Source organism: Xenopus tropicalis, chromosome 8 (assembly GCF_000004195.4).
Source record: "Xenopus tropicalis strain Nigerian chromosome 8, UCB_Xtro_10.0, whole genome shotgun sequence".
Taxonomy (NCBI): domain Eukaryota; kingdom Metazoa; phylum Chordata; class Amphibia; order Anura; family Pipidae; genus Xenopus; species Xenopus tropicalis.
The window spans coordinates 75,348,793-75,362,336 of NC_030684.2; the positions used below are offsets into that span (position 1 = coordinate 75,348,793).

A 13,544-nucleotide genomic window follows, 5' to 3' on the forward strand; every position below is an offset into this window, starting at 1 on the left:
TTAAACATGTGTGGAACAGCGTCGGTTTTGTAAAATCTAATCCAATTGGTTGGCTTGCTAGAAAGGGGCGTTACTTCCCGGATGCTCAGTTCGCCGGTCCTTGGTTTCTCTACGCCACGTGAGGTTTCAGAGCGGCTCCTGACATCACTGGTCTCTTGTTGTGACGTCAAACGTCAGGCTTCCATTGCCCGAACGTCAGCAAGATGCCTCGCGGAGGAAAGCATGAGGTTGGAGAAGAAGAGGAGGAGGAGGAGGTGAAAGGGAAGGAAACAGGTAACGAGAAGGAGCCTTTGTGCACAGAGAAATAGGGATTGTGAATTTGCGGATGGGACAAAGATGGTAGTCAGTGGTAACTACAGTATAATGCTGAGTGGATGTTGCATAACAGAAGGGTTTCTAATTCGGGGGATTGGTAGGATGTATGAGTATGACCTTTGGTCTTGGTCAGGACTAATTTGGGAAATGGAGACGAGAGTTAAGCTGAATGATTGTCATAGCTGCTGGCTGGGTTGCTTTTTAGGCGGGCAGAAAGGTTTTGGGGAGTTGGGTATTGCAGTGGAACTAGGCAAGTAAAAGTAATAGCGGGGGAAAGGGGGTTGTAGAGGATGATGACATATTCCATATGTTATCATAAGGGACTGGTATGTAAAAGTTAGGTTTGGGAAAGAATTGTTTTATAGAATGTATCTGGTATCTCTAGTAGGGGCCTGGGAGAATGCTGCCTAATATGTGTGTGGTATATATCCATCAACTCCCATGTTCTCTATAGTTCAGTAGCCTCTGTCATGGTTGATAATGCTCTTACCCTTGTGTTCTTCTGTCATGCAGAAAAAGTGGTGAAGAAAGGAAAAAAGGACAAGAAAGGGAAAAAATCGGTAAATTTAAACTTTTCAGGACATTCTAATTAAGGCATAAATTAACATGATATTAAACTATTTTACATTTACATACCTAGCATACTATTTGTATTATGGGCACATCTCTGTTGGACCAGGGTTATTGAGGCATACATAAATCCTTCAACTCCTCAGTTTATGGCACCTCCAACCCCTCTGTTTTTAATTAACTAATGTATTTTCCATGTTGATCGAATGAACACAACATAAAAGGCAATTCACCACTGCCAAAGTTTAGCAACTGTAAACCTATATGAAGATGGAGTCTGTTTTTGGGAACAAAGTATGGCTAGGAAGCTGATGCACCGCCCTATAGGCTATCCACTCCTGTCACTGTCAACATGAATGAGGATCCTGTTTAAGTGTGGGTCTAAATCTATAACAAAGCCTATGTCATTGTGGCTTTTTATTTTTTTTAATTATACATTCCTTAAACTTGAAAAAATGAAAAGAGTAAAATAAATCAGCTGGAGCTATTATAGCAAGCTTAGGTATGTTGGTACTTGGTCAAAAGTCTGTAAGCAGTGCGTTTAGGCACATGTATCTTTCTGAAAAGTGTCAAGGCACACACAATTTTGTATCCATTATAGTGCTTTGCAATTGTGTTGCGTTCATAAATGAGCCCTGTGGTCTCTAAAACTGTTGTGCACTGTGCTTGAGAAGATTAGACTGATAGCTTAACATTTGGTTTAGTGCTTACTTTTCCCTTTCTTTCTAGAACTCCTACTTGTTATAGATTGGATTCTGTTATTAATAGCCAGTGATAATCACAGAATAATATGTAATGTTCAGATACTTGTCTTTGTAACTGTCTTTGTAACAACTTCATGAATAACAAGCGCATTGTACTGCCATTTTTGAATATCAGGAGTTAGAATTATTAACTGAATTGGAGGTTGTATGGCTCTCTTGCAGATTCTACTAGACAATTTTATACCAGTTGTGTACAATGAAATTGGGTGGCTGTTCTGTATTAGAGAGTTAAGTGCTGTTGTGATTTTTAGCATGTTCCTTGATACACAGTTATTTATTTATTTATTTTTTTTGCTGCTTTGGTTCAGCTTTGCACCAGTTAGGCTAATATACACGAGCGCTCAAAACAAATCCAAAGCAAAAGGTGTACACTTTATTTGATGGGTCCTGCTGTTTTGCCACCAAATAGGATTATTTAGCACAACTAATATTGAAAATATTGAAATTCAAAAGCATTAAACAGCATCACAGCCTGTAAAGAAGTTAACCATTTGATTTACCCTCCCATGGAAATCTTCGTAATTGTTTATATAACACCAGCAATAAGGTACACAGTGTTTTACCATAATACCAGTCAATAATAACATTTACATTAATTTAACAAACATGGGTTATGGAATAAAAATAGGATAAGAGGACTCTGCTTGCAGTGGAACAACTCATGTGACTATAGAATTGTTGATGACACTTGATGGCATTTGGCTAACTTTTATGTTTTACGGATCTGGTTTTCTATATAAATGATGTAACATCTTAGCATATTATTCGTTTTTGTAAATGTCTGGATGTTTACAAGTATATATTTGTGAAGGCAAGCTAAATTTCATTCCACCATGGAAAGAAAAATGATTTTCTTATATTTAGCATATCTAGGAGAACTGAGTTCTCTCAGTCCACATTATAAAACAACTTTATTCTTTGTGAGAGAGAGTACTGCTTCAGTAGACAGGAGCTACATAAAAGCTGCTATTCAGCCTAGCTTACAGGGCAGTTTTTATTGCTTGCTGTGATAAGTGACTGTTTCTGGTCATTTATCCTCACCTCTTCTTTCACTATCTGACCATTAGTATGCAGTGTAACAAAAATTCCAACATTCATTTGCAGAACTGAATGTGTTAGAGACTTCTAGAAACTGAAATTTGCAGATACCATGGTTTATTTACTGCACCAAGGCAGTTACTCATGGCAACTAAGTTTTGCTTTTGTACTTGCAGCTGACCAAACAGAATTTACCACTAATTAGTTGCCAATCATAAAATGATGCAGTGATTCATACTAACCAATCAGAATGTAGCTTATTAATATGGTGGAATGACGAGGGACGACCGTTATTGCAATCGTCAGATAGGGGTAGATTTTGTGTTGCTTCTACCTTTATATCTGACAATTCTGCCCTGAACGTAAGTGAAGGGTAAGAGAGCTCTTTCTTGCGACCTTTGGTTGTCATGTGTATGGCCACGTTTAGTGTTCACTGGTAAGATGTTCACTATCTTTTCTATACTGGTAGTTATTCCCACAACTTGAGCAAAATGCTGCACATATTGTGAATGGGTTTCTGTTCCCAATCGCTAGGCAGAAAGTCTGGACTGTAGCTCTTGTGCTTCTTATTTTCAATATTAGGTACAAGACCAGAGAGAGTACTGGATGTGAAAAGGACCTTATACTTTTCTCCAGTCAGTTTGGTCTCTTTCTGTAAAGCAACATGCTGCTGGTTAATGATCTGTCATGTGGCTGTCTTAAGTCAATTTTCTTTTGCCTCAGCCATGTTTTTTTTTCATCCCCTTGTTAAATGATATAAACTGATTAAACCATATGGGTCAATTTAACCATTAGAATAGAATAACCATTAGTTATAATAGAGAAAAGGTTTCAGTTAGGAATTTTACATTAGTTGCTACTATTTGTTTTTTTTCTCTTCCACCTTCTGGGCTACAGATGTTTCCTAGGATGTTTAATTGTGACCTCGTAGTATATATATTGTTACGTTGTGCACTTAAGTTATTTCATAAAATAGGGAATTGTTACAAAACTTTGGTGCCTTTGTACAAAAATGTATGTTTTTGTTTTTTTTTAGAATTTTTTAAAAAGTAAATGGAAGTTTTTTAGGCTTTACAGATAAACATGGAAAAATAAAAATTTGTGTTAACTTATGTACTATTTCTATCCTGAACATGTAAAAGTAATTAAAAAAGTATATTTTTAATTTTTTTTTCATGTTACTGGGCCTTTAAATGGTAGTGAGCCATCTCAACAATTAAAGGAACAGTAACACCAAAAAATGAAAGTGTATAAAAGTAACTAAAATATAATGTGCTGCTGCCCTGCACTGGTAAAAGTTGCGTGTTTACTTCAGAAAGTCTACTATAATTTTATATAAATAAGCTGCTATGTAGTCATGGCGGCAGCCATTCAAAGGAGAAAAGGCACAGGCACATAGCAGATAACAGATAAAACACTATTGTATTCTACAGAACTTGTCTGTTATCTGCTATGTAACCTGTGCCTTTTCTCCTTTTTTCCAGCTTGAATGGCTGCCCCCGTGGCTAATTAGCAGCTTATTATATAAATTATAGTAGTGTTACTGTGGCAAACACCCCAGCTGTACCAGTGCAGGGCAACAGTGCATTATATTTTTATTACTTTTAAGCTCTTTTATTTTTTGGTGTTACTGTTCCTTTAAGTTGTTGCAGAATTGGTCCATCAGGACATATTCCCTTTGTCTCTGTGTGTTGTTAAATAGGTTTTTAGCTTACCTTCCTGCTGTCTGATAGCATTGCTGTGCATCTTCCATTGTACCTGGATTTGAGTATTAAAGAATCATAAATATTACGCATTCCTTTTTATGAAATGTTTTCTCGTAACTTGGATTACAGAATAGTGGCAAAGTAAGGCAGAATTATTTTCAAACCTGCCCTAAAACATTCTGTTGCAAAATACACAAACTATATTGTATGTATTCTTAAACTTACAGCATAACATATTTTAACTTCTAAAATTTTACATTCAGATCTAACAGTTGCTCAGCATTCAGTTTGTTACACAGTTAAAGTAAGTAGGGTCCTTTTGTGCACGTTAACATAATGTTAAATGAAGCTAAGTACAGTACAATGCAGCATGTCTGGTTTGTTTTGGCATACTTTTTGAAGTCCAAATGGCATTTTGCTTAGTACATCATGGCACGTGTGTATTTTTGCTAGGGCTTACATTGTATCCTATATCCTGTGTCATTAATTTGGTTTGGCAATTTCTATGTGTTAAAAATGCATTTCTCAGACACAACTATGCATTTGACCAGAATGAGTGTTTATTGACTTACAGTATACACTTTTGTTACCTGTTAGATGAAACAAACTTCCTAAAAGTAGTTTGAAACATAAAGGGAAATAAAAATGAGAAAACAATAAATAGCTAAGCCCTGAGGAGAATGCACCAGAGTATTAGTGGGGGATAATTAATTATAATAGGACAGGTATGGGATCCCTTATCCGGAAACCCGTTATACAGAAAGCCCGTCTCCATTTTAATCAAATAATTCAGAATTTTAAAACTGATTTCCTTTTTCTCTGTAATAATAAAACAGCATCTTGTAATTGATCCCAACTAAAATATAAATAATCCTTATTGGAGACAAAACAATCCTATTGTTTTGTCCTATTTATATTCTACCCACAAGCCATCAGGCTTCTGAACTGCTGACATTCTGCCAAACACACACTCCCCATAACTACTGGACTCTTCCCAGTGTCACTTTAAAGGGACAGTAACACCAAAAAATGAAAGTGTATAAAAGTAATTACTATATAATGTAATGCTGCCCTGTACTGGTACAACTGGTGTGTTTTCTTTAGAAAGACTACTATAGTTTATATAATAAAGCTTCTGTGTAGCCACGGGGGCAGCCATTTACAGGAGAAAAGGCACAGGTAATGTTGCAGATAACAGATAAAACCCCATTATATTCTACAAAGCTTATCTGTTATCTGCTATGTGCCTATGCCTTTTCTCCTTTTTCCCAGCTTCAATGGCTGCCCCCCGTGTTAACATAGCAGCTCATTTATATAAACTATGTTAGCGTTTCTGTAGCAAACTTACCAGTTTTACAAGTGCAGGGCAACAGTACGTTATATTTTAATTACTTTAAAACACTTTAATTTTTTGGTGTTACTGTTCCTTTAAGCAAAGCCACTTTAAATCCTCACTGCACAATTTCAAATATTGCATTGCATTTTATTATTGTAAATACTTGTACCTTTATTGCTCACTTTTATTATATTTAATATTTGTATTTTTTTTTTTTTTTTTGTCTATGTAAAGTTGGGAGGAACACGGGTCAAAAAAATTTCATTACAGTAATGATGCTTCATTGTTATTTGTATATGACAATAAACTTGAAACTATTGGGTTTAATTAATCTTTAATTGATTTTTTTTAGTAGACTTAAGGTATGGAGATCCAAATTACGGAAAGACCCCTTATCCGGAATACCCTAGGTCCCGAGCATTCTGGATAACGGGTCCTATACCTGTATAATAATAATTATGTACTCAGATTCACTGTACAATCTTTTTGCTAGTTTTTTGAGGAGCTGTCTGCTGATAACAAGCAGGCACAGGAAGAGGAGGCTGCGAAGGAACGGGAAAAGGAAAAGGAGTTGCAACAGCAACAGGTAAGAACAGCTAAGCTCACATATCCATACTAAGCCTCCCACCAAATTAAAGTGTTATTTAAAAAAGATCTTTGCTCTCTTGTTAGAAATTTTTTTTTTTCTTAACTTTTGGAATTATTGATCTATTTTATCTTTTTCATGTGGCAATTTCATTTATTTAAGACTTTTACATACTGCAGTAGGATAAATAACTGAAACTGTCTTAAATGTCATTGAACGTATTTTTGCTGTTTTTCTGAAAGGTTCAAGTCAGCTTTGTGCTGGGCACAAATGTAATGAATAGATGTGCATGTGCATACATTGTGTGTATTAATCTAGCTTACCTGAAAAGAGAAACACTGCAGCATTTAAAAATAAACACCACAGTAGCAGACATAAACAAAATGTGAGGTTCACTAGTGCATTCTTGTATAATATATAATCTATCTGGGATTCATCTCTTTTGTTTTTCTCCATTTCTATTGCCGAAAGCTTAGAGCCATAAACAGACTTTGTTACATTTGGTGACCCACTGTGCAGAAAGAATATGTAAACCCCAGTAATAACATTTTTGCCAAAGCAGGCTGATTGGTGTAATCTGTTTAGGGTGAGTAACTAGCATAGCATATGCCAGCTGCAGACATCATGATATAATAAAATCATATAAATAAACACCTTTATGTAGTGGTTAATGTGCATTTAAATTTAAAGGGGTGGTTGAATTTTAAGTTAAATTTTAGTATGTTATAGAATGTCTAAATCCAAGCAACTTCTCAACTGGTCATCATTATTTATTTTATATATATTTTTTTTGTTTGCCTTTTTTTTTTTTTTTACTCTTTCCAACTTTAAAATGTTGTTCTAAATTGTATTGTTATCGCTATTCAGGCCCTTTGCTATTCTTAGTCCAGTCTCTCATTCCAACCACTCCATATTAATTTGAACCCTAGCAACCAGATAACTGCTGAAATTCCAAAATGGGAACAAAAAGTGAAAAACCTCAAATAATAAAAAATGAAGACCAATTGCATATCATCTCTACTCTTTAAATCATAACTTAAATGTAACTCTGAGGTGAACAACTGCCTTATTTTTCCATATGTTTTATGTTTTTCAATTTACACTTTGCCCTTGTAATTTTTTTTTCTTTTGCTGTTGTCAAACTTTAGTTAAACCGCTAAGAAATTTTGTTTGCTGGACCGATGCCAACTGGCACTGTTCCCTCTAAACTGTGAGCTTATGCACGTGCACAAATTTAAAGATCAGCGCACACAAAGAATTCTGTGTGAAAACACATTTTTGTACCTCATACACCAGTTTTTTAAAGTGTACACGCAGTTGAGAAGAAATTAGAGGGAACATCCCTTAATAACCCTTTACCATTGGTATGAGAATTTATCTGTAACTTTTCTCCCCTTTTGTCAGCAAAAAAAGAGAGAAAAAAAGAAAAAAGATCGTCGGAAGCAAAAAGGAGACGAAGATGATGATGATGAAGAAAAGAAAGAAAGAGAAATTGCAGAGAGGCTAAAAAAGCTGTCAGTGCAAGCAAGTGATGAAGATGAAGAACCAGGTACAGCATATGCTTAAATCTTCTTAATGCAGAGGTGATATTTTTGCCCTTCTCAAAATTACCAACTGCCTTGGTAGACAGTTAGGCTGAATGTTTCAAACAAGGAACTGTTAATCTTTATAAAGTGCATGTACAGTATTTAAAAATGTAGACATGTTGGTTCCATCTTATAACTTGAGTGTCATGGAAGTAAACATTTCCATCCTACTTACTTTTAATTTCCTCTTGCTCTTTTCCAGATGTAAAACCTGCACCCAAAGCTGGGAAGAAGCAGGTATGTGTGAGTTTAATTTTCTTAATATGTATATCATTTTTGGATTGCTAAAATGTGTATATTCAGAAATCTGACTTGCCCCCATTATGTTTTTTAGTTCTTCTAGTAGGTTCAATAAATATAGCAGACAATTTGCAAATATTTTTTTTTGTGTTTTTATTCTGTACCTGTCAGGCTTGGACTGTAAATTGTTACAAGATTGATAGTACTTAATTAAACTAGCAACCCAGGAGCAGTTTCTAATAAACTGATAGTAGAAACACATTGGGAAGAAAGGAACCATTGAATGGCTATAACAAGCTTAGAAACGTGTGAGCTGCATAGCAGCAACACAGGGAAGGCCGCTAAATTCCCAAGTTTGGGAACAACAGGGAATATATAAAGGAAGTGAGTAACCTAAAATAGTTAGTGAGCAGTCATAGTAAGGTTAGCGACAGGTTGATGTTTCCACTGATGTATAAGCTCCAGCGAAACAAAGCTGATCTGCCATTTATTTCCTGAATATGTATGCGCTGAGCCTGTCAGCATAAACATTAATATTTTGGCACAAAAATGCATCCTTAATTGTTTCCGTGCCAAAATCCACTGTGCGTGTATGTGCTGACAAGCTGATCCCATGCCTGTCACCCCATGCCCGGATTTGTGGCGAGGCCACAAAACTTTGGTGCATGCGCATTCGCGGGGGGGAGGGGGGGCGGAGGAGGTTGTTCATGCATGTGTTCGTGCGGCGGGGGGGTAGGGGGGCACCGAGTGGGGGCGGCCTCGGGTGCCCCATTTAAAAATCCGGCGCTGTGTCACCCCACTCAATAAGGAATTGGAAGGCAGCGAAATGGCTTTTTTCACTGGGGAGAAAAGTCTCTCACCAGTGGAGAAAATGACATGTCTCCCAAAAGCCTTAATCGGAAGAGATGTTACTGATAAAAATGAAGAAGAGATCAGAAGAGAACAAACATTTGGTGACAGAAGGAGAGTGAAAAAAGAATGTAGGCTGAAAGCGAAAAGAGGCAAAATAAGTAGAGGAAGGAAAAGCTCATGTGAAGGGGCATAGACATGGATAACATAAGGGAAGTGGGAATGTCAGCAGAACATAAAAAAATTGTATAACGTAAAAAAGTGAAGGGAAAGGGATTAAAAGTAGAGAGGCAAAGGAAAAGAAGAGGAGTAAAGGTGGATAAGAAAGTAAATTAGTGAGAAAAAAACAAGAGAAGTTTTTTATTTTTGGGAGAACAGTAGGGAAGAGAAAAGTACAAGGTAAAGAGCTAAGACATTTAGTGGTAATTCCTTGGATACATAAACTCCCCTGTTTTTCTTATAAATCTAATATTCTATAAATAAATTCTTATGCTCCCTCTGAATAAAATGTGTTGCTTTCAAACAGGGATTGCATGATAGGAACAAATTTGTAGAATAGAATGATTTTAGACAAGTTTATTTAAAACACCATGATGCTTGCACACTCATCCTTGGCAGGGTTTCCACAGACACTTTATTTAGCAGGGTAGGCCTTAGCTGCAAGGTCATCTATTCTGGTTCTGAAAATACTGCACTGATGAGGCATTCTATTTTCTCAATGTGTTGTTGTCCTACTGCACTTTTTCTGCTTTTAAATATAAGCCTTTTGTGACTCAATAGCTTATGGTCTTTATTTCCTTTAGCATGGAAATCATTTTTTTGCCGTTTCTCAGGCAAATTAGATACACTTAGAAGGGTATGTATCAATGGGTAAAAGTTAAAAAGTTAGCCTTTGATAAATAAGATTCTAAAAATCCCATAGGAATGAATAGAACGTGGGTAGGTTTTTATGTATTAACCTTTAAACTCACATTTTGACAAATATGCCCCTTAAACGGGATGTTTACCTTTGACTTAACTTTAATATAAGGTGTAATATTTCGAGACAATTTGCAGTTGGTCTTAATTTTTAGCTTTTTAGTTATTTCACTCTTGTAAAGCAGTTTTCCAGTTTGTAGTTTTAGCAGCTATCTGGTTGCTAGGGTCCAAGTTATCTTAGCAACCAGGAAGCAGTTTAAATTAGAGGCTGATATTGAAATTTTTTTTTAAGAATTGGCCATTCTATTACATAGTAAAAGTTAATTTAAAGGTGAATAACTTCTTTAAAGATAGTTTGAATTTAACTAACAGACATTTGTCTGTTTTTTTTAACCTCAGCTGCTAAGTTACTATGTAAGAGATTCCCCCTGTACAACAATAAATTTGTGGTGGGGCTATAAAGACTGTAGAAAAGCCAGACAGGAGCCCAACATATCACAATTTGGGCCAGATTTATTAGTGCTTGAGCCTTTGGGCTCTACCAATCATAAAGGAAACCCCAAGTGTGTTTGCTAACTCACGCTGGGTTTTGAGCAGGAAAAAGTTGTCTATTTCTGTAAATTTATTGTAACAAAGAAAAGCTTTGGCAGCTTTTAGTGTGGGATTTATTATTCAGTGCTAAAAGAGCACTGAATACCTTTACAAAGTGCTGTATAGTTTGGTCTTTTTTTTTTTTTTTTAATTGTTTTAATTTCTGTAGGGGAGTAATATCTTTGCAGCCCTAGTAGAGGATCAAAGTGATGACGAAGAAGAAGAAGAGCAGGTATCCAACCAGGTGAGAAACAAAAGATAAAAGTACAATCTAAGTGACATTTTCATTCTGGCACACACAATCTTGGGCAGTGAAACTGCTCAAAATGTTTAAAATTTATATCAATAGTTTTTGTTAAGGCTTAACACAATAAATTGTTTCAAATACATATTTGTATAAAATCCAAACCTCCAATGTGACCGAAATTAACACACAAACAGAGATGAGATTGTTAATATAATTATTTATTGACTGATCTCCCTTATGGCACTGCTGTTCTACATATTGCTGGTGAGCTGTGCTTATTTCAGAGTAACATCTGTGCACTTACAAACATACAGCATATCTCCATTCAGAGTAAGCCTAATGAAGATCCTACAAAGCCTATGCCCTTCTGTGTACACACATAGGTTTTGAGGCCAGTGCACAAAGAGTTTTGTGTGAAAAAAAAAAATTTTGAATTTATTCTGACCTGAACACACTTTCTAAAATATGCACACATGTCTAAATTATGCACACCAAAAAATATTTTAGCGCACAAAGCCAAAAAGAAATTGGAAACATTAGCTATTGCAGGGAGCATGCTATACTTGTGGAATTTGTAATTTGATGAGTGCTATGAAAGGAGAAGGAAAGGCTACCAAAGAGTTAATCTCAAACTGCAGGCTTACCTTCAGTTGCCTCAATAGTGCCCTTAAGTCTTCCCATATTTCAATCGATGAGATGATCAGAAGGAAAAAAAAAACACTGATCTGGGTAAAGAGGATTCCCATAATGCATTGCTCCTGCACAGACACTGAGACCAGCACTGTAGGCGGCGCATGTTCCTCTTCTGTAAGCGCGCTCCCCTTCCAACAGTCTGAGCCACCCACTGTGAGCGCCCTACAATAGCAAGTGTCCGGTTGCTATGGTGATGCGCTATACACTGAAGCGATCCGGCCAGCGCTCATTCTGGCTGTGTTAAAGGACGTGATCGTTGGATCTTGCCTCTCTCCCTGCTGCGGGTCGGTCAGTCTTGGATTCAATAACATAATTTGATTTTGGCTTGCATCCATCTTCGCTGTTGTGCATGCGCAGTGTAGTGCGTTGAAGAAAAGGAAGTGGGCATACCACTTCTAAGATGGTGGCGCCATTCACTACAGCGAGGTTAAACTTTGAAGTAAGTTTAACTAAGTTATTCTTGCTATAAGAGAGCCAAAACTATAGCGTTTTTCATTAACAGTAGTAGCACTATGGAATGGTATCATTTATATATTTTGCCTTTCCCTCTCCTTTAAACAAAAATTCTTTGTATAACTCCTGCCTAGACAGTTTAACAGTCAAGTCTGTGTTTTATAAAAACCTTGATAAAATCATTTGTGACCCAGAGTCAGTTGTTTTGATGTGAATGTTATTGGTGTATAAAACAGGTATGGGACTTGTTATCCAGAATGATCGGAACCCGGGTAATTCTGGATAAGGGATCTTTCCGTAATTTGGAGCTCCATAACTTAAAGGAGAAGGAAAGGCTAAGTCACTTGGGGGTGCCTTGTACTTGATCCCAACTAAGATATAATTAATCCTTATTGGAGGCAAAACAAGCCCATTGGGATAATTCAATATTTAAATGATTTTTAGAAGACTTAAAGGGGAAGGAAAGGCTAAGTCACTTGGGGGTGCCAAAATGTTAGGCACCCCCAAGTGACTTAGATTGCTTACCTTTTACCCCGGGCTGGTGCCCCTGTACGGAGAGAACAGCACCAGCCCGGGGTAGCAGCGATCGCTTCCTACTTCCTTTTCGCTTGCGCGCGCATGCGCAGTAGAGTGAAAAGCCGAACTTAAACATTAAAGTCGGCTTTTCACTCTACTGCGCATGCGCCGGCCGACTGAAGCGCTTCCTACAGGTACCCTGGGCTGGTGCTGTTTTCTCCTAACAGGGGCACCAGCCCAGGGTACAAGGTAAGCGATCTAAGTCACTTGGGGGTGCCTAACATTTTGGCACCCCCAAGTGACTTAGCATTTCCTTCCCCTTTAAGTCTTCTAAAAATCATTTAAATATTGAATTATCCCAATGGGCTTGTTTTGCCTCCAATAAGGATTAATTATATCTTAGTTGGGATCAAGTACAAGGTTCTGTTTTATTATTACAGAGAAAAAGGAAATCATTTTTAAAAATTAAAATTATTTGCTTATAATGGAGTCTATGGGAGATGGCCTTTCCATAATTTGGAACCTTCTGGATAACAGGTTTCTGAATAAGGGAACCCATACCTATATACAGTTTGGTAATTTCCCTATGGGACAGAACTGTAAATAATATTTTTTTAAATGGTGCTTAGTGATTTCATCAATTATAATCGGAGCTTAGTGATGTTATTTCTGTCACATGACTCACTAAAACTTGTATTTTATAATAAATAATGTATGTATCTTAATCTGATTTCACACTTTAGCATCTGTAAAATTATAACTTTTTTTAAATGAATTAAATTTTTTTAGGTGGATGAGAAAAAACAAAGTAAAGGGAAGAAAAATGTGAAAGGAAAACATAAGGTATTTTACACAAGCCCCCTTTTTTTTTAATCTTTTCTACACTTTTGGCAATTTCCATAGATTGTAAGTTTCCAACAAAATAATTTGTTGGAAAGCTGTTACTGAGAAAAAAGGGTTTTCTCACATATTTCATCCTTCTCTTTTTGTACTGCATTTACAATAATATGTTCTCCTTCAGCTTATTTGAGTTAATTTTTCCAAACAGGCTCCTGAAGAAAGACCAGAAAGTGAGGAGGATATTCCTAAGGAGAAATCAAAGGGCAAAGTAAGTCTGGCAGTGGGTGTGTGGTGCA

At 36.5% G+C, this 13,544-nt stretch overlaps 1 protein-coding gene across 1 annotated transcript in view; it reads left to right on the plus strand.

Moving 5' to 3' along the window:
- Positions 1-84: 84 nt before the first annotated feature.
- Positions 85-13,544, plus strand: part of abcf1 (ATP binding cassette subfamily F member 1) — a 33,286-nt gene continuing 19,826 nt past the window's right edge. The window contains exons 1-8 of the mRNA XM_002939468.5: positions 85-273; positions 829-875; positions 6,223-6,315; positions 7,720-7,864; positions 8,104-8,138; positions 10,669-10,743; positions 13,198-13,251; positions 13,457-13,516. Coding sequence (XP_002939514.2) covers positions 204-273; positions 829-875; positions 6,223-6,315; positions 7,720-7,864; positions 8,104-8,138; positions 10,669-10,743; positions 13,198-13,251; positions 13,457-13,516 — 579 coding nt within the window. The 5' untranslated portion in view covers positions 85-203. The remainder of the gene's footprint in view (positions 274-828; positions 876-6,222; positions 6,316-7,719; positions 7,865-8,103; positions 8,139-10,668; positions 10,744-13,197; positions 13,252-13,456; positions 13,517-13,544) is intronic.